This window comes from Leptonotus elevatus, chromosome 17 (assembly GCF_054856555.1).
Source record: "Leptonotus elevatus isolate MCC_2025b chromosome 17, RoL_Lele_1.0, whole genome shotgun sequence".
In the NCBI taxonomy this organism is placed as follows: domain Eukaryota; kingdom Metazoa; phylum Chordata; class Actinopteri; order Syngnathiformes; family Syngnathidae; genus Leptonotus; species Leptonotus elevatus.
In genome coordinates, this window is record NC_141255.1 from 16,823,398 (window position 1) to 16,847,746 (window position 24,349).

Here is a 24,349-nt window from a genome sequence, read left to right on the forward strand (position 1 = left end):
AATATTTCAAATTTAGTCCTACAGTTCAGTCCTTCATCCTGCAATCAATTCTATGACATGACTGTAACATTTACAGGATTTCCCCTGTTTGATATTTGTCCTTTTTGTCAGTAAATAGTGAAAGTAACCTTGTTCAAAGCGTTACTGTCAGGGTCCACAGTAAGCATGTACATATCAATCTTCATGTTGAAAAAATATCAATATTGTCATTTTATTGGCAGGCCTGCCATGTTGCTTTCAAAGCAGGCTCAGACTGAGATAAATCCGCAGGGAGAGGGTTTAGTGAGAGGACCATGATGTGAAAAAAACATGTACGGAAGCTATTTTTGAACAGAAAGCTAGCTTCTGGATGAGTGTCAATGTTTATGTTCAGGGGAGACGCAGGACTGTGTTTGATGGTAAATTCACAAAAGAGGTCAGCCGTGTCATTCTTACCCAACAATCAAGAAAAAGAGAAGAGAAAGAAACTCGGAAACATCTGACCAATGCACGCAAAGTGCTTCCTGACATTTGTCCAAAATAGCCTTTATGGGGCTTATGGAGCTGAGTCAGATTGACTTGGCTTGGTCAAACGCCCCCAAGGGATGAGCCTGCTTGTCTGCATTGATGTTTTCACACAAACACCTGACGGACAGGTCGGACATGCTCAGTGGACTGTGCACGAGCCTCAGTCACCCTCGGGCAACATCCACGTAGAGGGCCAGTGTGGGCTTATACTCGGAAAAGCCTCGGGAAAAATGGCATTTGTTCAAAGTAAATTGAGTAAAGGCTTTTGCTTTTGCATGTTATTGTATCAAAGAGTCTGAAGAAAACATGATGGTGGATATTTTTTCCCTTCTGAAAGATTTCCTTTTACATATTTAGTAGTTTGGGATAGATATGTTCTGTGCCGTTCATCCATTTTCTCTCTGCTGATCTAGAGCTTTGGGTGGTGGGGTGCGGGAGCCCGTCCCCCGCTGCAACTGATGACTTGTCAGTCACAAATGACTGATGGGCACACAATGCCCCGATTACTATTCATCAATTCCGGCCCGAAGATGGACCGGCCAGCTCGCCCCTGGCAGTCTATAGTAGCTGTGGCTTATGTTGGTTTCTCGCGCCAAATCGTGAAGAGCGGCTTTGGTCAGAGAATTTGTGAAGTGGCTACATTGAAATCTTGCTGGTACTTTTAAATGGGCATACTTACCCTTGTATTAATTTAAACTGTATATACAATGAATATGTCCAGTTTGGCATTCGAGAATTGGCAAATTTCAGGATTCAAGGATTTCTGTACTTTGTTTTGAACAAAAGGTCTTTGTGGATAATTCAAACCAAAAACACAAAACCATGGTTTTTGGAAAATGACATCGTCGTCATTCCTTTGTAGACATTGATGACGATTGTTAGCACATCCACATTACAGTTCTCAGGTTGGGGGTTCAAATCTGGCTCTGGGCTTTCTTGCGTGGAATTTATGTTACCCCCATGCTTGAGTGATTCTGACTTCCTCCCACAATCCAAAATTACATACGGTAGTTTCATTCTAAATTGCCCATAGATGTGAATCTGAGTGTGAGTATGATTGTCTATATACGCCTGACAGCTGGATAAGAATAGGCAGTGCAAAAAAGGGATGCTTTTTAACACTGTAAGAAGCTGAGGCTCAGCCTCGAGTCAAAGATGAGACCTCCTTTGTGTGAGGCTAATCATCGACCTTGGGGGCGACTTTAAAATCAGACATTCGCTCGACTTTCCTCAACGCCGCATTAGTCCGTCGCGTCTCTGACACGATTCATATTTTGAAAGGAATTTGAAACGGTGACCCATGACTGCTTGCTGCCAACTACTAAAATCCCTGACAGTGAAAGCTGCTTAAACATGCACGCCGCCTGGGACAGATGCATGCATGTGGCCGTCCGGCCGTTTGACGAGCTGTCGGCGGGATTAAAGTCACCAATGAGCCAAGCAGGAAATACCTGTCATCTCCAAGCGATGACTGACATCCTCGAGCGGGATATGAAAGGTACAAGTAGGCCCAAACGTATGCGGCAAAGTGGGCATTCACATTGTGTAGTATCCGTTAGCTTCTAAATGCATGCTTGACGGCTGCATTTGCATACTCGCACACGTGTGCAAACGTTGCTCTTATAGCTGTCAAATATAATAAATGGATGCAACCGATGCATGTTGCTTATGAGTGCGTGTGCGGGCTATCTTTGCCCGCCCGGATAACAAATGACATTGTAGGTGAAACATAGAGCGGCTGTCACCCCGGTTGACCGCAAGCAGGTATATCCGGATGCGCGTCAACGGCTCATGGTAGGAACTAACTGATGTGTATGTTCGTCTTTTAGCAGCCGGGCATAAACAAGTGAGTCAGCTGATGACTCAATTATGACAGATGCTTTAATGATGCCTCAGCCATCGCCCATTGACATTCACAGACAAGCCAGCCGGGGTCGTGAGCGTGTGCGCAAGAGCCGCGCTCATGTTTGGGATGAGTGTTTCTCTTGCGTCTCTTGTTAAAGAAGAAAGCACGGATGGGGACGTGGGTGAAATGACGAAGGTGGTAATAACAACTACAAGCAATTTTGCCTTTATGAAACGCCTCTTCCATTAACATTAAGAGTGCCTCCATTTTGAGATAATTCTAGACGACGTAGAAAAAAAAACTAATGTAAATTTCGATTAGTAGAAAACAAAGAGAGGCTGAAAAGATGATGTTTTTATGCTTATTAATGAGCAGCAATTTGAAAGGGATCAGCATTACACTACAATACTTGGCGCTTAAAATGGGGGTGGGTGATTTTAGTGGCTCACACCAGTGTGAATCTGCATTTTGCACGCTGTTCAAGTGGTTATGCAATTTTTTTGCGGCTGAGTTGAAATGATGGTTTGGTGCTTTATAGTTGGAGTTAAAAAGTGAGGTTGTAAATACAATGACCTGCTGCAAGCTCGGATGGAAATGCGGCGGATCTGGAAAATTGTCCCAACAACCCAAATACAGCGCCAGCCTCAACTCACCTGGAACTAACAGATTCCCAGATTTAAACAACAGAAAATCTGTTATAGTGCTTGTTGCTGGTTTTGTGTTGTTTGTTTGTTTGTTGTTTTTTAGTTCCAGAATTGTTCGCAGCTCTCCACAGTGCCAGGAAAGTGCGCTGTTACATCGACAGACAATGGTTGCGTGTTTCCGGCTTGCGCTGTTCGTTTGTCATATGTAGATTAACAGACTTGACTGTAGACAAGAGGAGGCAAAAAAGTGTGTCAATGTGGCGGCCTTGCTAGGAGAGAGTCTTTTCAAATGTAATGGCAGACAGATGTTATTAGCATCTCCTGTGCCATGCAGTTAGCTCGGAAGGAGCATCAAATCGACCTATTTTTATCTATGGCTGTCTTTTTATTGGAGTAAGTACTTTATCCATGCTATTTTTGGTACACTAGGCCTACACCGTTTTTCTTGCTTTCTTTCCCCCCCCCGCAATGACATCTAATTGTAACAGAGGTGAAAAAGGGAGTGCTTATGTGGCTCATGAACGTGGCCAGATGCATTACATTTATTTTTATACCTTTTTAGCAAAACAATAATTTTGTACTATATTGGGTAACAAAAATAAAGAATTTTGATGTGAAGGATCATCGGCTCTAACGGAGGACCCCAGCTTCCCCCACTTAGTCTCTTAATTTGAACTAGCACCAGGCGGTAACATATTTAATCAAGTATCATTCAAGTTTGAAAAGGACATAATAGTGCCAGTTATTTTTTGCTATCTGTATGGTCATGCTAATTTCACATATTTTCCATATAATGACAAGAAAACACATCCCCCACTGTGCACATGCAGCAACCACGCATTACTCAAGCCATTCACTGTCATTATTCCACAGGGAATCCTGCGTCATCGCACAAACAATGATTGTTCAATCGAAATCATTTCAGACACAGCAGGTAGCCGCATGATTTCAGCGCTGGAAGAAATGAAATGACATATGCTGTCTGCACAGAACCAAATGAGGCCTAGAGGAAGATAATTGGAGCATTTAGTCACCAAAGCAACGAAGTAACAAACCAAATGGCCTCAAATTGTGACAAACCAAAACCGTAATTGTTGCTGGACGTCATTGGGATGGTTGGCATGTTTTTGCTGCTCATCCTGGTCAGTGCACAAAGGTAGAAGGAGAACAACCAATTGACACAAAGGTGGCCGTGCTAACCACTACAATAGTATAATTGTTTGTGAACTCATTTGTCAATACTACTTCATGAAATCCTTGTTTCCTAAACCGATTCTGTAATTCAAAGCATATCTCCACTGACATGCACAGTTTGCACTAACAACTTGGTACCATTCAGAGAGTAGCTGCTTTACAATGTAGTGATGTGGTTGAAGTATTTAGCAACTTTTCTGACTAATCATTTTTTTCAAAAAAGCGATTGGTGAAATTAATTCCAGCTAAGCAACAAACAGAAGCATTTTTCCCTTTTTTTCTGTATGAAAATAAATGAGCCGAGTGGAAAGCGATTGCAGTTTATTATGCTGAACATGACCCAAAAAATGGTGCCAATTTATATGTTGCAAAAGCAGTGATTTATCCGCCAGTAGGAAACCTTTTCAAATATTTTGCTGTTGTCGCTTGGCTTTACCTGTACTCTACATGGAACAAGACCGTGAAAAACATAATATACATAAAAAGTGTAAAATCACCAGGGATCATGTTTTGACAAAAAGGGAAGCACTTTGAATCGAAGAATAGAGAGCGTGAACTCACCGTGGTTGTCTTGACTCGGCCTCCGGGCTGCGTACAAGTCCAGCCAGATTTATTGACTAACAGGTCGCAGCCCTCATCCTCCAAACACGGTACCATCTCACACCACTGCTTTTTCCGAACAATGGCAGCTGTGGAGAAAATGGCGAAAACGATTAAAGGGGGGCTGTTGCATCAGGGGGGATAAACAGATGAAGAAAAAAAACATCGAAATAGCTGAATGTAAAGATGAGAATAGAGACAAAAGTGGAGGGATGAGCAGGGGGTTGAACATGATGGAAAAATGATGGGATAGGGTTAGATGGGGGGGGGGGGTTGGGGGGCGGTGGTATTTGAAAATACACTTACGACTGTAAATGGAGTGAAAAAAAATGGACAGGTTTCCGATTGGAGGGCAGATGAGGGATGTGGGCAGATGAAGAGCAATGAAGCGCAGACACAATTGAAAGATGTGAAATGAGGGGCTGACAATGAGAGATGAGGCCAAGATGGCGCCAATCAGACAGATGGAGACGAGTTGCGATCAGACAGGTGAATGCATTCAATACAAGATGCTAACACAAACCCCAGAAAAAAACAAACAACAAAATGTAGTAAAAAAAAGAAAGGAAGGAAAAAAAGAAGAGGATAAAATGCTTTAAGCGGAATACTCTTTACAGAAAATTGCCTGGTAAGAAGAAATACTGATCTAAACTAGAGAATCTCCTATGATACTCCAAAAAGACCACAGAAGACACTTTAAAACGTTGTCGTTTCAAAACCTTCACAAAACCTAAGAGCACCGTGAACAAGAAAAGACAAGGACAAACACATCAATTCTCACCAGCATGCAATAAACACGTCCATGTGTAATTATTGCCAAACTTGTATGGAGAAAAGAATAAACTGAAGGTGAAATTGGATGTCATGAAATGAGACTGCAGAGATTGTAAAGCAATGGAAGCAATCGTGGTACATTTGAAATCAACCTGGAGTCGCCCTCCTGGTGGATGCTGATTGCCGGTGCTGGGAACTTTAAAGGCGCACAAAAAACTAAAGTGTGATGAGTGATTCACTCTGGCACACTGACACGGAAGAGCAGTTTGAATCATTTGAAAAAAAAAGGATCGATCCATTGAGCGCCGCAGGGGGGGAACCAACACCACTGTCAAGCTGGGCGGTTATGTGCTCTCACTCACTAACTTTTTTTTTTGTGTGTGTGTGAATGTTTTAATAGCTCCGCTCTCAATGACCTGCAAAAGTCAGGGGGTTGCGATGGCAACGCATACATGTAATGCCAAACTGCAGTGGTTAGAGCAGGGGTGTCAAACTCAAATGAGCTCAAGGGCCACGTGGAGGAAAATACATTACCAAGTGGGCCAGATCGGTAAAATCATGGAATATAACTTAAAAACAATTACCGTCAATAATACAACGATTTTCGCTATTTGTGGCCCTGCCCTACATTATTTTGCTCAACTTTAATTATATTCTTCCATAAAATAACATGAATGCAAATGGCACGTAGCAACACTTTGCCTGTATGAGTTCCGGACATGTTAAATCGACCTGTTTTGCATATATATTGTTCCCAGAATGCATTGTGTGACGTAGTTCATGAAGTTATAAGGACATTTATCCTTGTCATATGTGTTTATGTTACCAGTAATTAAATTTGTGTCGTATGTCAGTCTTTGATTATTATTATTTTTTTTTTAAACCAACGTTAACTTTAAGTTGTGTGTAAAAACATCCAGGACAATTCCGTGTACAAGCTGCATTGCTCATCTAAGGACTGCTTGTGAAATTACGAATTTATATGTTTTGATTTTGGCCAACTGATTTTTTTGGTCCGACATTAGAATTTTTGTGGGACTTTATAAAATCATCTCGCGGGCCGGATTAAATCCATTTGTTTGACACCCCTGGATTAAAGAATGCAATTGAAGCACTCAAACTGAACTGAAATGTACTGAATGATCTTGATTAAGAAATGTGGAAGGAAGAGTTAATTATACATAATAACTCTTAATTTGGGAATTGTATTATTTTTATTGCATAGGGACACTTTAATTATCATAAAAAAAGTTCCCACGAACAAGTCGGAAAGGTCTGAATCAGCTAAGAAATAGGGAAGAAGAAGAAAACACTTTAAAATTTAGGATTTTGTTGTTGTAAAAAATAGAATTTGAGGAATGTAAAAAAAAAAAGTTGTCAAAACAGTTTGAATTTGAAATGGTAACAATGTGGAACTTTTTTTGGGAATGTCTCACTGTGGGTGGAAAATGGGGAATTTTGGGCAAAGCAGCAGTTTTTAGTAGCCTACGTGGTAAGTAATATCCTGGACATCTTTGTGCCTATGGTCAGTGGAGAAACGTGGAAGGATACAATAACAGAAAGAAAAGGAGGGGGGCTTTGATGGGAAAAACAATAAAGAGAGTGAAAGGACATATTGTTCTACCTTTGCGTCTGCGAAAACAGACTCATGGATGAAATAGTGTGTCAAATTCTTTTGTCGTGGCGGTCATGGGGCGCTGGCAGCCTGGCACCCTCCTTAACATGTTGAAGACATCTTTGCTTCATATCTATAAATTTGCTCTCTCGGTCACCTTGAGCAGCTGCCATTATGTGACTTCTAATGCTAATATGCTTTCACCGAAGAAATATGAAATACTGATATAGACTCAACACTGTTTTTGACTCTCCAACAAGTGTTTAATAGAATTGAACCTAACCAAATTCTGTTGAATTCAATAGTGCCGCACGAGTGCTATTTTTAGACCACGAGGCCGTGTGACATCAGCAGCGTGACCGGGAGAGGGTCAATATAGAAGCGCGCTCGCATACAACGCTTGTTTTTGTCCTTATTTATCTCAGAAAAAAACATGCAGAGGTTGCCTCTTCTATACTTCTTTATGTGGGAATATACATGTCAAAAAGTTCAATAAAGGTACTTGAAATATAAAAAACATGCCAAGTAAACACTGCTGCTATGGAACGACTCCAGACACTCATATTCGTTTCCCAAAGCTAAAATCTCAGAGGGATAAATGTGAACGGGGGTCAACAAAGACAAAAGTATATCAACAATGGTAATGGACAATATGCCCGCAATGATAAAAAAGCAGGAAGCATACAGTATCACAATAAGATGACTTTGACTGAATAAACAGACCATGAGTGTGACCAGAAAAAAACGACTTTATGAATGATTCGCATTGCCCGTTTCTGTAAGATTACTAGAGGATGAATTAAATAATTAATTATGTGCGGTGATGATGAGGTGATTTCGAATATTTTAGAATCAATTAATCTATCAAATATTCAATCGACTAATCGGATTTCTTTTAATTTTGCATTAAAGAGTACTACAAAAGCATTTTTTCTCCCTGATAGCTGTTTTATAACCAGTGATTGGTATAGTGATTAAAAAAAGGGGGGTTGATGCTGTACTATGTTAACAGTTTGTTCATTGTTTTCTAAAGTAAAAACAGATGTTTGCAAATGTCTTATTTTGATTAAACACAGAAGATAGTCTTCTTTGATGAAGGACTACAAAAAATAAGTGAACAATTACTGTTGATATGCTAAAATCTGAGGATTTGGACCATTTTAAATTAGAAAATGGCTCCAAACTATTACCAGATTATTAAAACGGTTGTCGATTAATTTGATAATCGATTACTTGTAGATTCATCGATTAATTTTGCTAGCTCTAGTGGTGGTGTGTATCGTGCGGCACGCTATTGGACATCCAAATTGCTCATATGTTTACATCCTGTTGCTTTAACTAATATCCCAGAACACTGTTGGGAACACATGCAAGCACACACACATGCTTGTTGGATAAAATCATCAGCGTCGAGAACGTTATTAAAGCCTCGGTGGGGCATTTATCTCCCCACCAAATGGTCAATCACACTGGTGTCAGCAGCCAGCATCTTGGCCTAATAAATTTGCTCTAATCCCATGCCAAGACGGTGAAATATAGCGGCGGGGTGGGATAGAGCGGGCCGACGCGATGACAGATCAGATCTCAGGTGATAAATGTGAAGCGCCGCTCGCAGATGAAACGTTTTGATAATTATAAAGGGGACAGAATGGTTGTTGCGCATCATACAGCCCAGTGACTACTTGCCACCCTTTAAATTGGCCTACTGACTGATTACAAGGTTGACGACACCTGCGACGCTAGTTAGAGCTTGCTTGAACGTGTCCCGATGGTCAAATTCCATCAATATGAGGAGCCTGAGAGAAAGGACAAACAGCAAATAAGACGGGACAGGTTTCATTCCCACGCCATTTGGGAGGGAATCGCCCTTTTTTTCTCAGTCCATTGAAATAATGCACCATTTCCGCAACACCTTGATATGCATGAAAAGACAGTTAGAGCGTTGAAATGACTGCGAGGCGATATTTGCATGTGTATGTTTATTGAAGCCATGCATCAGATTGCTTGAAGGTTGCATTTTCTGCCACTCAGATTTGTTAGCGCCGAGCAGCAGCATCAAATCAACATTATTCATCATTCCCCTCCTGCGATGAGCTGCTTGTAAATTGGAGCTGGCGCATACAAAGAAGCATCCACGTGTGTGTTCGTGTGTGTGTTTTCTACTCAGCGCTCTTCATCAATTCACTCCTGCACACCTCCTCCTCCTCCTCCTCTTCACTAATGCGCCGCCATGTTGCTCAAGCTCAGACGAGTCAAATAACCTTTTAAGCCAATTCACTGTGTCTTCATTTCACCTGAAGTGCGATGAATGTGCCAGGATTTTCCTCCCTGGGCTCTTCATCCTACTGTAAGAGTAAAATGTCCCAGTGGTACATGCAAGCAAGCATAAGCACACAAAAGAGGCGCCTGCTCCCTCCCATCATTCTCCTTTCATCGTTAGAAAATTGGCAATTTATTCTCACTCGGCTGTGCTTCAGCAAGTGATAAACATCAACAAAGCACATGGAGAATCCACAATATTTTGCATGGACTTGTTTTTGTTTTTTTAGGGCAGAACTGATGGATGTTTTCATTCTTCATGAACTTCACTGCTCTTTTGCTTTTTTTGGTTTTTGTATAGTTCGCCGTCACCTTAGATTTGCTCCCAGTGAGATGTTACTGGGTGTAAACTGGATAAGGACTGCACCAGGGTTATTATAGTTTTGGAATTTTTCATGTTAGTTAGTTTTTATTTCGTTTTGAGTTTTGGTTTTTTAATTTAGTTCGTTTTAATTCGTTTTCAAGGTGGTTCTGTTAGTTTTTATTAGTTTTAGTTATTTCATAAATGTTTAGTTTTAGTTTTAGTTAGTTTCAGTATTAGTTTTTGTAAAAAAAAAAAAAGTGTATTGATTGTCCGCAATATTTAAAAAAACACGATGGGAGCAACATCATCTGAAGGTGCTTTTCTATTGGCTGCTGCTAGATGATGTCACTTTTGTGTGACACACTTTCAAATGTCTTTATTGCGGTTAATATCAAAATAAATCTACTTAAAATAACATTTAAAATCATCCCTTAAGGGTCATGCATTAAATGTATTACCAAAGACTAAAACAAAGGACATTTTTTGTTAGTTTTAGTTAGTTTTGTAAACATAAAATACAGTTTCAGTTTTTTTAAAAAGCACCTTCGTTTTTATTTCGTTAACTAAATAGTTTTTTGAATTTTAGTTTTAGTTTTTTCGTTAGTTTACTTAACTAAAATAACCTTGGACTGCACCCATATCAACTGTTTACGGCTGTCAATGCTTGTTTAAGTAAAAAAGTACATCCAAGCTAAGCTATCTAGAGAAAAATCTCACCGAACACCAAACTAAAATGTCAATTAAAATGGATGTTCAGGTAACTGTACACTGAGGAACACAATTTTTGTTGCGTTAGGTCTGACAGCTGTTTTTAATACAGATACAAATCTGACGGGCCGATATAAGGTAAATCTAAAACCATTTTAATCTTAGAGAACTTTTTATTTAAAATTTCTGTTAACTTTATAAGAGATGCTACTGACCCTGGGAACCTGTTTTTGTTCGACATTAAAACAAAGAATTGTGAAAATTTAAGATTTCAGGTATTTTTGAATTTTGGAAAACAAATATTTACTGTAGAAAAATATAGAGCGCAATATGGTATTAATTTGCTTAAATTTCCATTTAACTTTTTAAGATAACCTTGGGAGCTCCCTGAACATAAACAAAAAAATACATTTTAAATAAAGTCAAAAATTAAAAAAAATAAAAATAAACTTCTACATTTTCAAAAGTCTGAAAAATTGTTCAATAAACATGGTTTAAGACATTACAAAAAAGTCAAGATTGGCATTTGTATTTAAAAAAACATTGACGCCAGTATTACCCCCTTCTTTTATTTTATTTTTTTTTTTTTTACTGAAAATGAATATCAGCTTTAAATATCGGCCATCGGCCTCTTTGATCACTAATAATCGGCATCGGTATCGACCCACAACTCATTTTTGGGGGTGGAATGCAAAACTGATCTCAGTTTTTCTTAATCAGGTCAAGTTTTTGAATAATAGATCCCTGTTTTCTGACAGACTTTGACATACAATGAATATAACCTACTTATCTTTTTCCAAAGTAGTACTTCTTAATTCCTACTATGCTAGCTTTCTGTTGTCAGAAATTGATCGTATTGACCTAATTGTGACCGCGCCAACAAGTTGCCACGTAGCTGGAGATGAGTCCAATCCTAGAATCAGCTCTACAGTATTATTACAGCTAATCAGTGGAAATTTGCTTATCTGGAGGGTAAGGTGTGGCAAGCAAATAAAAAACCTGTCAAATTATGGAGTCAGCATGCAAATATTAATCAGTCTAAAACTATTTTTTTTTTTCAAAATTGCTCCCAGTACTATGCAATCTATTAGAGGAGCATTTAATTGTTCTGCCTGTCACTATAGGCTAGTGGCATGGATAGATGAAGAAAGATACATTATTTGTAAATTCGGCCAAATTTAGTTAAATTAAGTTTTGCTAAAGCAGTGATTTATCAGTCCAGACTTTTTGCCGATCATTGTTTGACAAGGACAACACAAAGTCGTCAGCAACAGGTTTTTCCTCACGCTTCTTTCTTCACACTCAACATGGAAGGCGCTAACTTCATTTCACAGCAATGACAAAGTCGACCAATAACGAGCGACGGAAAACGAGGCGTCTCGAATCTTACGATGATTGTGCGGACCGGAACAAGCTTGAGTGGTTTAAATGCATGTTTAAGCACGGCTGTCGTATTCTCGCTCCCATCAACGTACCGCTTTTCCTGCATCTTATTTTGGTGCGGCGTCATTGTGGTGTGAAACCGGCAGTTTGTGTGGCGTGACATTGCTTCGGGCGTGTATTTACTTTCCATGCGTGCGTGTGTGCGTGGTGACCATCAGGTATTGCTGATATCGTTCCGTTGCAGATGTGCTCTGACATTTCCACACAGCTGAGCGACAACACTAACCGCTGATTTGTTGACGCGTGTGCGCGCGCGCGCACACACACACACACACACACACGCACGCACGCACACACACACACACACACGCACACACAAACGCACACACATGTGCTCACACGTGAAGGAGAGCCCAAAGGCTCGTTGAGCCAGAGGAGGAAATGTCAGCGTGAACAAGCACATGTGGGAAATGCGAGCATTTAACACCAGAGTCTTCAGAGACGCCAGTGTTGCACTCTTGACATGCAGCTTACACATCTACATGCACACACTTCAATCCCTTTACGCATGTCACTACATATTTCATTGTTGAAATTAACATTGAAATGTGAGTGTATTATTCTCACCTGCACAATCAGAAAAGGCAACAATGTTTGGAAAAATAGAACACCCTAATAGCCAATGTGACCCAAGAAAAGTACTGTATAAAATATCATTATTACTATTTATTAGGGGTGTGACCCAAAAAATCGATTCTCATAACAATCACAATTCTCATTTAGAACGATTCAGAATCGATTTTAAATGTCCCAAAATCAATTTTAGTTCATGTCTTGCCCTTGTTTTTGTGTGCCTTTATTGGGAGCGCAGTACACATAGGCTTACTATTTACATGTTGCTTTTTTTTTTTTAGTTATAGTGCCCATAGCCTCACATTCACCCATTCACACTCACCAGTGGTCTGGTGCTGCCACGCAGGGCGCTGTCAGGTCCACTGGGAGCAAATCTGGGTTCAGTGTCTTGTTCAAGGACACTTCCACATGGTCACCGGAGGTGAGGATCAAACCCACAACCTCACGGATGAGAGACTAACACTCTACCATTGAGCCACGCCGCCCCATGTGTGTAAAATGTTGGATCTCCATCAGGGTCAAACAATACTTGAACACTTTCATCCGGATCTGGACCAAAATGTTGATGAAATGAACCAAACATTAGGAAACTAATGTAATGACATGGACATCAAAGCCGAAACTACAAGACAAAAAAAAAAGCTTCTCTGATCTAACAGGCATAATCATCTGTGAAGCAATATTTGACCTTTGTAATCCCGTTCACTTCAATGTTTACGTTGCGCAAAACATCTGTAACTTGCAGTACTTGAAAAGTCGAAGGTATGCATCTTTGCTCATTATTTACAAACAGTATATTTTTTTGCGCTAATTAATTACTATTGCCTAAATCAATATTATCCTTTTTTTTAATGAAATGTTTTTTAAATTGTTCTTATTTACATTGCACTTTTTATTTAGTATTTCTTTCATTATTTTAAATTGCTCTCTTTTCTTTCATTCTTTGTATAAGTGGAACGAGAATAGCAAAGTAAGAATTTCATTGTTCAGTGCCACTATTGTTTTTAACGCACATCGAGTCTTGAATTATGAAAATGATGATAATGATAATGTTTTGATCAGGGGTGTCATACCCATTTTCGTCACAGGCCACATTCTGTCTTTGGCTTCCATTAAATAGACTGCTCCCACAAACTTGAATTTTAAATCAGAAGCTCATGGAAAATTATGGAAAGCAAGTATTTCAAATCGATTCCATTTCTAGAGCACTTTAACAACAATTGCAATAACTGTTGAAATTTCGAGTACCTAATGAAGTGCGACTACTAATGTGAGACTACATTGGGGAGATGAAGAACAACTTGTGTCAGAAATCCCCAAGTCAAGCGCTTAACAAGTCACATTTCCTTTAATTTGTCATCCATCCACAATCGCAGAAACTAAGCCAGCACGTATAAATTCACACGAGCTGCAAAGTAGCAGCCACAAATTTGAAAAAGCTTAAACATTAAGTACGATCTTGGCCACATTCCCGGGATGCGCTAAAGTTGCACACAGTGATGTCTCGGCGTGGGTTTGGGTGGAGGTGGGGGGAGGCACAAGGAATAAAATGCGTTGTGATATTTTCCTTAACTGTGACAAACAGACAAAAACAGAGACAGCAATGAAGAATGCAACTAAATAATATTTGACTCTTTATTAAGTGCGAAGACTTTGTGGAGGGTAAAATTGGTGTCAGATGCATCGTGTGACGGCAAAGTCATGATGCGTGCAGCGGTAATGAAGGTGACTCGTTTGAAGATGATGGCAAATGACACATTGACATACTTAAGATTGAAGTAGAACATTGCACTCCTCCCTACATCCTTCCCTGTGGCCTGCAGGGCTACAAACAAAAAGTAATGTCATTAGTTTGCCTTGTGATTTGCTGCTGATGGATGTACTCATGGAGGCAATTTGGCTTTCACGTGTCTCTGAGATTCAAACTAGAGTTTGCCTCCTTAAATGTTGCCCGTTTAGCCTTCTTCACCTCCACATCCAAAGTAATCCGCCTTAAATTATGCATAACCTTTACTTGGCAGAGGCCCGTCCACCATTAAATCTGTTTATTCCCTCTTTTGCCCCCTTATAAATTGTGCTAAACAAATTCCAATTAAGTGAAACGGTAATACAACGTGAATAGTAATTTGCCTGTGAGCAGTCCCCAAAGAGGATAAGACCGCAATCATTGGCGTTAATGTAGAAGGCAGCTTATGGCAGGTTTTGCTTAAATATATTTTCAGCTTGTTGTTATCAGGTCAGCGGCTGTGGTTTATAGAAAGCTAATGTACCGCTGCATTACTGAATACAATTGTTAGCCATGCAAACAGCAGTGCGTGCCCGCATCTTCCTCTATTTCAGTATTGCGCAAGTATCCTCCCGATCAATTTCTTTCTTTGGCTTTTCAGGTCTACTGTATCGCTTGGCATTCACGTGACATCTTGAAGGGAATTGCACTTTCTAGTTGAGAAAGGATGCCTGCTGTCAGCTATGAATGATAGCAGAAGCGAGAACCGGATCGCCCAATCTTTACCTCGACACAGTGGTCTCGGAACCCTAGTGACTGATAACCGATGCAGAGTCCCTCAGACAAGCGTTATTGAGACAATAAATGGGGCGCACCTCACTGGGGTGTCGAGGAGGGCTAGTTATGTATTTAGAGTAATGCCCGGCTGAGCGCCAGATCCATCCTTCCCTTTCCTCGTCTGAACCTTTACCTTCACTCTGTCCTTTGCCTCCATTGCATCGTTTGTTTTTCCCCCTCGACCCCTTTCCTCAAGAGCTGTCGTACCAGGAAGCCATCTATTTCACACTGCTCAACAACTCCTCCACCAGAAAAGTGCAGCGTAACGGATCGAAATATCCCTGTGTGATTGATTTTTATGGTCTTTTGAAAAAAAAAATCCACAACAAACTCAGTGCCAAAACTTTTCCACTTATGCTTTTGATACATTGGACAGTGCTGAAATTGCACAATGCTTGTTTGGTCCACAGGGGAAAGAGGTAAAATATGCGATGTCGACGTAGCCATCCAAACTTTGTATGACACTGTGAGGTGTTCATCATATAATAAGTTTGAAACTATTTGAAATTGACACAAGTCTGCTGATGACTTGGGTCAATTAGTAGAACCCAGAGTTCAAAGTAAACATGGTGAAGCTGCATTTAGCTGTTATGCTGCACACAAATAAAATAAGCTGCCAACAGAAGTGAAGTCAGCCCCGAGTGTAAATGCTTTTAAATCCAGGTTAAAACTTTTTTTCTAAAGCTGTCAAACGATTACATTTTTGAATCAGATTAATCACATCTTAGAATTTTGTTTAATCGCTTAGTTAAAAAGGCATTTTTATCAAAAAATGTTGCCCGCTTTATTTAAAAAGCACCTGTTAATGTTTTTTTTTTTTACATTTACTGTTATGAGGATTTTTTCAACATTTTTTGTTCCACTGCACATCCTCTTCTTTTTCTAATCAGTTAATTACTTGCATTATTTAAAATGATAAAAAAAAAACGACCCCAGTAGTTTGACATGACATTTGTTAAATGCTTTACTTGAATGCATGTAGTTATGTTTATTGCTTAAACACAACTTGTGCTACCTTTAACATAGCCATCTGCTATCAAGATAAAGGATAATCTGTGACCAAAATTAATAGTGTGATTAATCTGCATTAATACATGATTAATTAATAATTGTTATTTTTAATTTAAAAAATAATTAAATATTTTTTGTGATTAATTAATTAGTTAACACTTTAACTTTGCTCTATATTATTTATTTGATTGTTACTAACATTACTATGAGATTCATTTTTCAAAAATAATTTCCAGTTTAATACATTTTTTAGAAACTCTACTTGGACGTACGCCGCCATTGTTATTTACGTCGCAACGCATTCACTGCGTAGTAACGTAGAATGGCGGCTAGCTCTCTGCCGAGCAATGTGAAATGCCTGTAAAGAAAGCAAGGTAAGCCTCCGTAGCGTTCCTAAAGGGACGATCAAAACTCTTGAATGCGTCTGGTGAATGACGAGAGCATGGTGGGGGAGTGTGACTCTCCTGATCGCATATTGTTTCTTTAGGAACGCTACGAGGCTTATCTTGCTTTTTTCATAGGCGTTTCATATTGCTCGGCAGAGAGCCAGCCACCATTCTACGTCACTACGTACTGAATGCATTGTGACGTAAATAACAATGGTGCCGTACGTCCAAATAAAGTTTCTACAAAATGCATTCAACTGGAAATGATTTTTGAAAAATCTATCTCATAGTTATGTTATTAAGAATCAAGTAAATAATATAAGGCATTACAGTCTGGGTTTATTTTAAACATATTTAAATCATGTTTTTGTTCTTTAATTATCTTAGAAAATTTCATTAAATGTTTTGAAAGTTTGCTGCCGAATGTTTTAACATTGTTAATGTATGTTCTACAAGTTATGTTGTTACTTTTGTTTTCTCTGCGTTGTTTCTGAATGTTGTGTTTGTTGCTTTTCTTGTGTAAAGTGCATTAAGTAGCCTTGAAGTATGAAATGTGCAATAGAAATAAACTTGCCTTGTCTTGAAACCACTGAAACACAACCATTTGGAGACAGCTCATGTAATTGTGCACGTTTAACTAATGAAGTATCTAAATAAGCAGAGGTGGGCAATTTATTAAATTTTGCAGGGCCGTCATTCTGTCATCGTCGGAAGCCCAAACAGACTGTAATCGTTACTCGGACGCTCGTTTTGCTGACAAATAACGAGTGACTACTGAGTACTGTCACGAGTGACAGACTGATGACATCAGTACTGACGAAATGCCCACCTCTTCTAATAAGGTTATTTATAAAATTCGTAACTGTACCCATAAGCTTACCCTATAACCCTAATACTACCAAACCCTCCTTTGTGTCGGACTGTGTGTAGACTGCACTTCGCAAGTGTGTAAGAAAGTCTGGCTGAGGGTTGTGCAGGCTGACATTTCAAAGGATCAGCGAGGATCAATAACAAAGGTCAGGAAAACAAGAAACATGCGCTTGTTGCGACGCATGGTACACGAGGTTCGCCCACGGTTCTCCTTCGTCGGTGTCTAAGCAGTGCAAGGTTTTTAAGCCAGAAAGCAGTTTGAAAGTTGAAGGTTTTAGTTGGGGGTTAGCTTGAGGTCCACCGTGTCAGTTGGAACTGCCAACAGTTGGCAAGGCAGTCATTGTGAGGTCCATCATGTGCACTGAAGGGGGGCAATCTGAACTCTGGGTTGTAAACAACAAAATCGATAGCTCATTTGTCATTAACGTTGGAAGGAAGCAGCTTGTTTTGGGTTTTTTTTTTGGCAGGAGAGATGCACTTTTCTCAATCTAAATGAACCAATCATTCTCTTTTCTCCCCTAGGGGCTTCCCCATCGGTTGGAAAAGTCTCTCTTTTTCTCACTCATTCCTTTCCGGCAGTTCTAATCAAGCTCTCTTAGCTCACCTATTCTCACAAAAACATGCTGGGAAAAACAGGTGAGTGGTTGTGTTTAGATTGCTGGATGATATTTAGCAGAATTACATTAATTTATTTACATACTCTTTCTACCACCTATTTTTAAAACATTCAAACACACACACTTTTATTTATTTGTAGGTCTACACGTGTATTTACCATTTGTGTATGATTACACTTTGCTTTGAAAGTTTTAACAGTGCAACATTGATGCTAGCCCATCAATGGCTTTTTGCATTGTGTGTCAGCAGTAAGCTAGCGGTAATTACCAAGACAGTTGTTTAGTAGAAATAAACAATGTTTGAGAGTAAACTAGGATTGGCAATAAACAGGTACACTGAAAATGTTATAACGGGGGCACTGAAATAGTTGGGTGTCAGTCAAGGAATTTGTGTTATTGTCACACATGACTGGAGTAGAACAGTAGTCAGACATTTCCTGACTGTAATTGAATGATTCAAGTTTGGGATTTTTCAGCCTTGACAAAAGGTCTTCCATTGCTTCTAGGCTAGCAACCACTTTTTCTTCTTTCTCTCAAAAAACACAGCCTTTCATTGACACATGTGTAGCGGTAGGACGGAGTGGGTGTGGAGTGGGAGGGGGAGAATGGCTTCTCCGGTTCTGCACTGATGGCGTTTTGTGTTTAAGTGGGAGATGGGCCCAAATGTTTCTGCCACATGGCTGCTGAAGCTGAACGGCCCTGGCAGGTGGATTATACCTTGTGCCGCTGTGTCCCCCGACAAATTTAAAGGTAGCCCGGAAACTCGGCACCATGGGAGAACGTCGGCACACAGGGGGTTTGGCCCATCTTCTCAATTTTTGTGTGTTCCATCTTTATTTTCCGCTCTTCTGAACCTTTTTGCACGCAAATCCCATACACCCCAACTTCTGGTCAAAGCCATTCCCTTCTTGTTGTGATCATTCGCCGACAACTAATTAACTCATTCACTGGAAGCCATTTTCACTGAAGCAACCCCTTTCGCTCCCGGCTGTTTTACGGCATTTTGACTGATTTTGCAAGGCCCACAGAATATTGTGTTCTATTGCTATAAAAACATGGAACCTACCCAAAAAAAAGATTAGAGTCTCTTCTTCTTTTATCAGGAAAAAAAAGTATATTTCTGTCTGCTTCCGTTTTGCAGCAATTAGCATTAGAATATAGCTATGTTTCATCATTATTCACAAATCTGTTGAAAATAGCAACACGGCCATGGTTGATCTCTTACACTCTGCTGCCACTTGCTGGCTGTTTTTGTAATAACTACCATCGCTTCAACTATTCTCTTCAGTTTAGAGGCTGCATCAAAGCCTTCTGTATGTCTAGCATTAAAAAAAAAATCAAATAAATAAATAAAAAACGCATAAATACGTCTTTGGGAGCATGTTAATATTTTAAATAGAACATATTTATACGTTTTTGAGAGCAAATGAGTTAAATGATAGTAGTGGTACTTCTCAGGGAGGGTGCATAAATGGGTGAGATCTTGGCCAAACTGAAATAATTTATAGAAAATGGTGGTGGTGGGGAGGGGGGGGGGGGCGGTCATGGGTCAGTAAAAGTAAAAGTAGTCCTGCTGTCATGTGTTTCCGAGTCAAGCTTCTTGGCCTTGGGCCGAGATCAGGTACAAGCGAAGCTAAGGTGCTTGAAGTCGATAAACTGTCTTACATATTAATTACTTGTTCAATTGCCTTTATTTTAGCATCACATTTAGATTTATTCGTCCATAATTGTTCAGGCCTTGTTACAACTACAGAACGATGTTCCTGGTTGGGCTCTCAGACCCCACTGACATCAATGGTTTAATTTGTACAAGTGTCGAAATCAGTCAATAGATTAAGCCTTTGCCACTTCGCTATAAATATTTCAAAACAATATCCAGACAAAAATCTGGTCAATAATAATAACAATCCATGTTTTTGTAATGTGCACCGCTACAATTGAAAAGGTAAAGAGGGGGACAAGTAGATTTGATGTTTTTGTAGTGTAGAGTGCAAGATAAGCAGCCACTCAGAGTGAATCAGCCAAACACGAGGGTTTCAAGAGCTATTTTAGGAGACACAAAAGCAGAGCCGTGTGGGACCGACGGCCATTAGTAAAGCAGAACAGTTTTGGGATCAAATCACATTGATAAACATCCGTATTCAAAAACAGGTATGCCTTGAAAATAAAGCCCTTTTCACACAGCACTCGCTCAGTGTGAAAGAGTTGAGCGGCAATGGGAAATGACTGGTTTCCAGCATGCCCATATTTGGAAGTGCTGTCGTAGCAGCCCACCAGGAAGTAGAAATGGATATTTTGTTGCTGGTTAGGTGGCACATTTAGAAGATTTTCTTTGTTACAAAAGAAAAGCCCTGACCTCCATTTTAAGGAGGAGGAGGAGGACATGAGCAGCAGAGAAAAACTTGCATCGTTAATTTAATCATGCCGTTACTTGTAAATAAGTCTGCCGAAACAACGCTAAATTACTGCGCCAGATCCACCAGCCAGCTCACCATCAAGGCTCCATTCCTTGGTCCCCTGCCCTCACCACATACTCAATACACAAAAAAGAAAGTTTGACTTCTGCGCTCTGCTAAATGCAGTGTGAAAAGGGCTTTACAGTGTCGAAACATAAACGTGGAGATGCCATCAAATATAACTGGCATGCATACATAGTATGGGAGCATGACTATCCTATCTTACTAGTATTACATAATGTGAGGAAAACTTTCCTGCAGGTTCATTGCCGCTCACCTTCCCTTGCTCTCATCATCCACACAAAATAAACTCGCCTTTCTCCGCCTCTGGTGGCCTGCTCCCTGAGGGCTCGGTCTAACTGCCCGGATTGACTTTGTCCTGTCTCGGGAGATGATGGCGTCTCCCACAGGACTAGCTCTTTATGCACATATCACAAAAACGCCTGCTTTCTCAGTGTGTGTATGTGAAGGGAAACCTGGTAGAGTCAATGTCATGCAAGCTCACCGTTTAGGATGGAGGACTCCGCCTTGATCGAGGCTACGACAGCTTGAAAGCATATTAAGAATGTGCTATTTCAAGTAGAGACTTGGAGGCAAAACAACAGTCTGCTTGCTGCCAGTGTTTTTGCTTCCTGGGGCCTGCCAAATGTAAAAATGTGATTCAGCAAGCAACGTATTATTAGTGTTATTAGATAACACATCAGAAGAATTGAGTGGGAAAGAAGAACAAACCTAAGCACATTTTAAATGACGTCATTAAAAAAAAGGGCCATTTTCGAGTTTGTAGCAACCGTTTGACTAATTGATTAGAATTTGTTTTGATTTGATTTGAATGCCATGCGTTTTTCTTGATTCTATATTTTATAGATGTATTTCAACTAGAAATGTTAAAAGTGCAACAAGTCCTCCAACTCAATGCGACCATTTTGGTTGTTTTACCATGCACGAAAGTATGACCAAAATCAGCGTACTCCACGACAAGTCCCACAAGAGGAACAATTAAAACAATTAAAACGACTACATTGATCATACACTGAAACAAGTACTGGCCTGTTAGCTTAGTCTTCCGACCAGACGACCTGGGTTCGAGCCCCAGTAACTCTCTTTATGGTTCACTTGACTATTTTTTGTTGTTGTTACTATTTACATGGCCGATAGGGGTCACTAAACTACAATATGTAACACTTGGTCGTAATTTGACGCATTTCAAAACGACCCATGTGGTCGTATTGTGTCTGACTGTCTGGAAAAGTGCTTTATGAATACAGTTTTGTTACTTATTGGGCTATGGTGTGCATGTCCAATATGGTAGTATGTTGCTCTTTTGCAACAATAAAAACAAGTCTTTTAGCTTAAAGCTAGCACACAAAAATACAAACAAACATACAAAAAAACAAAAACAAACGCCACAGACGGCTAATGAATAGCACCAATAGGTGCTTGAACTTTTAAGTAAAAGATATCAGAACAAATATTAGCAAGTATATTATCCTAGCACTAGCAAGATAATATAACAATATTCACAGACATATATTCTTCACCCAGAATACTGAATATAACCGGTAAAATACTAATGAGTCAGAAGTACAGAACGATGTTGCTGGTTGGGGTTTCAAAGGAAAATAAGTGCAGATGTGCTTTCAACGTTTTATTTCCCGATCTTTCTTATACAAATATACTTAACATTAAGGCAATAATTGAGTAAGGAGGGCAATTGCACATGCATCGGCGACATCCGCCACAGGTTTGACATTCAAGCTGATTGCGACTGACGTGCATGTTATTGTGTTTATTTGCTGCAATTCTCCAGAGAACCTTCACTTTCACTTCACCTCTTCTGCATGAATTATTTCTATTTTATTTCCAAACACCTGTCAAGTCCTCGGGGAGCAGCGCACAATCTGTACAGCAGACGATCCCCAGACCCTGCCAGGAGAAAATTGGGAGAACACAAAACTGTACATTTTGCTGCAAAACACATTTGAACAAACTTTGGCCTTTGGAAAGTGGCCACGCGTTCAAGTGTTGTTCCTCTCCTGACAAAACCTCTGGCCTCGCTTTAGCCTGACAGAGATTTGCAGAAAGCCGAAGACACACACACACACCTGATGTGAGGCTTCCCCTGCACGTCTTCCATCTATCAGTCGTGACGTGCCTTTTGCGCCCTCACATCGGTCCAACCAGGTCTCATTTCAGTCTTCTCTGTGAGTTTTGCTCTCTCGACTGTAAACCTGGACTAAAGCCTTGGACTGTCTGCAACCTACAGGAACACTCCAAATTCAATGCAAATGTGCACCCTCATGGCAGCAAACGGCCGTGCCATCATGACATGTTGACACTTTCGTATCCAGTAAATAGCGCCGCTCACCTCTATGAGTGTATTATTAATAGAGAAGGACACAAAGTTAATGTGATGAAGTGAGATGGAGAGAGCGAGAGAGAGAAAGAGAGGGAGGGAGCGGGTGAGCGAACATACTGCATTAGAGCACATGTGATTTATTCGCCCCTCTAGGTGAAGGAGAACCCATTTGTATTCATTTGGCTTTATTTTTATCCCAGATTCATCTCGCCTTCACGTGCCTGTCACCACCGTACTAATATTATTTTGCTCATGTGCGGCTCCATAACAGGCTCTTATAAAAAATTGCCCCCGTGCGGCTGTAGGATGCACATGGCAGAGGAGGGGTTGCAGGTTTATTTCATATCATACATCTGATTTGATTCTGTTTTTTTTTCTTTTATGGGCAGATTAAAAGTCTCCCTGGGACAGGATGGTGAGAAAGGTGGGGATTAATGATGTCCGTCCTATAGAGGAAAGGGGGAATGCAAACACAAACACAAACTCACACCTGTTTTCGAGCCGATTTTCTTTTTTTTTCCTTTTATGGCTGAAAGGTGAGCCAGTGGTGCTCCAAGCCAAGGGCAAGGACAACAATGACCACCAAGCTGCTTTTTCAGAGAAAATAGATTCAAGTGGAGGCTGCCTGTGGTTGTGTTATAAGAACACACGTTAAAAGGAGCTTAAAAAAGATTTAGTACTATAATGATCAATTAAAATCAATTTATTTAAAAACAAAGACTTCTAAAAGATCAAATGCGAATGATTGCGCTAAAACGTTAGCTACAACTGAACTGTACTTACGCAGTGATTCTTTTATGCACCACTAGAGGGAGCCCACATAGCACACTTTACATACATACCATACAATAGAATTGTTAGGTTTTGATGTTAATTGAATAAAGTTCAATTCAATTGTCAAGCTTCTTCTGACATTTACACCACACAAAAAAATCTCACTTGCTGAGTATATTAGGGATTTTATATCTAAATTAGGTGGAGTTGTATCTATTATGTTCTAGGTCTAAGGCTAATGTTTTACGCTCCTAAAACTGCTGGGTGAAAGGTAAACCAAATGCTGGGTCCAAAAGGCATGTTGGCTTGAGGATATTACCCAGCATGTTGGGTTAGGAAAACAACCTGAGAAGGCAGAAGTATGGTTGTGAGATTCATTTGCGCTGCACTATTCATGCTAAACTATGCTAAGCGCCACTGACTTGCTCCAGACCCAAGAAAATGGGAGCACTATTCATCTCCAGTAAGAGAGCAAAAGCACATATTTCCCTAGATGACAAATGATTCTTTTTGAACATGTACAGATGATATTTCCAACAGGATGTGAGCATGTTTTTAATGAACCCTACGCCACTAACCCCTAGCTCGCTCTCTCATGGTTTTGCTCGCCATCCGTCTGCCTGAGTGCACCCAGCTGCGCAACAATTACAGGTGGGTTCGCAGGCGTGCACAATAACCAGACGCATGCATTATTGAATGAAGTCGCGTCGAGACGGAATTGCTAAGCCAACCAATAAAGGCAAATTACCAAAGACAAAAACGTGGCTATGCTTTCGAGCGCCCCAA

General features: G+C 40.1%; 1 protein-coding gene across 2 annotated transcripts in view; it reads right to left on the reverse strand.

The window, feature by feature from the left end:
• Window positions 1-24,349, reverse strand: part of tafa5a (TAFA chemokine like family member 5a) — a 144,996-nt gene that overhangs the window by 11,796 nt on the left and 108,851 nt on the right. For both annotated transcript variants that reach the window (XM_086060190.1, XM_086060191.1), the window contains exon 3: window positions 4,753-4,880. In XM_086060190.1, the coding sequence (XP_085916316.1) occupies window positions 4,753-4,880 (128 nt within the window). The remainder of the gene's footprint in view (window positions 1-4,752; window positions 4,881-24,349) is intronic.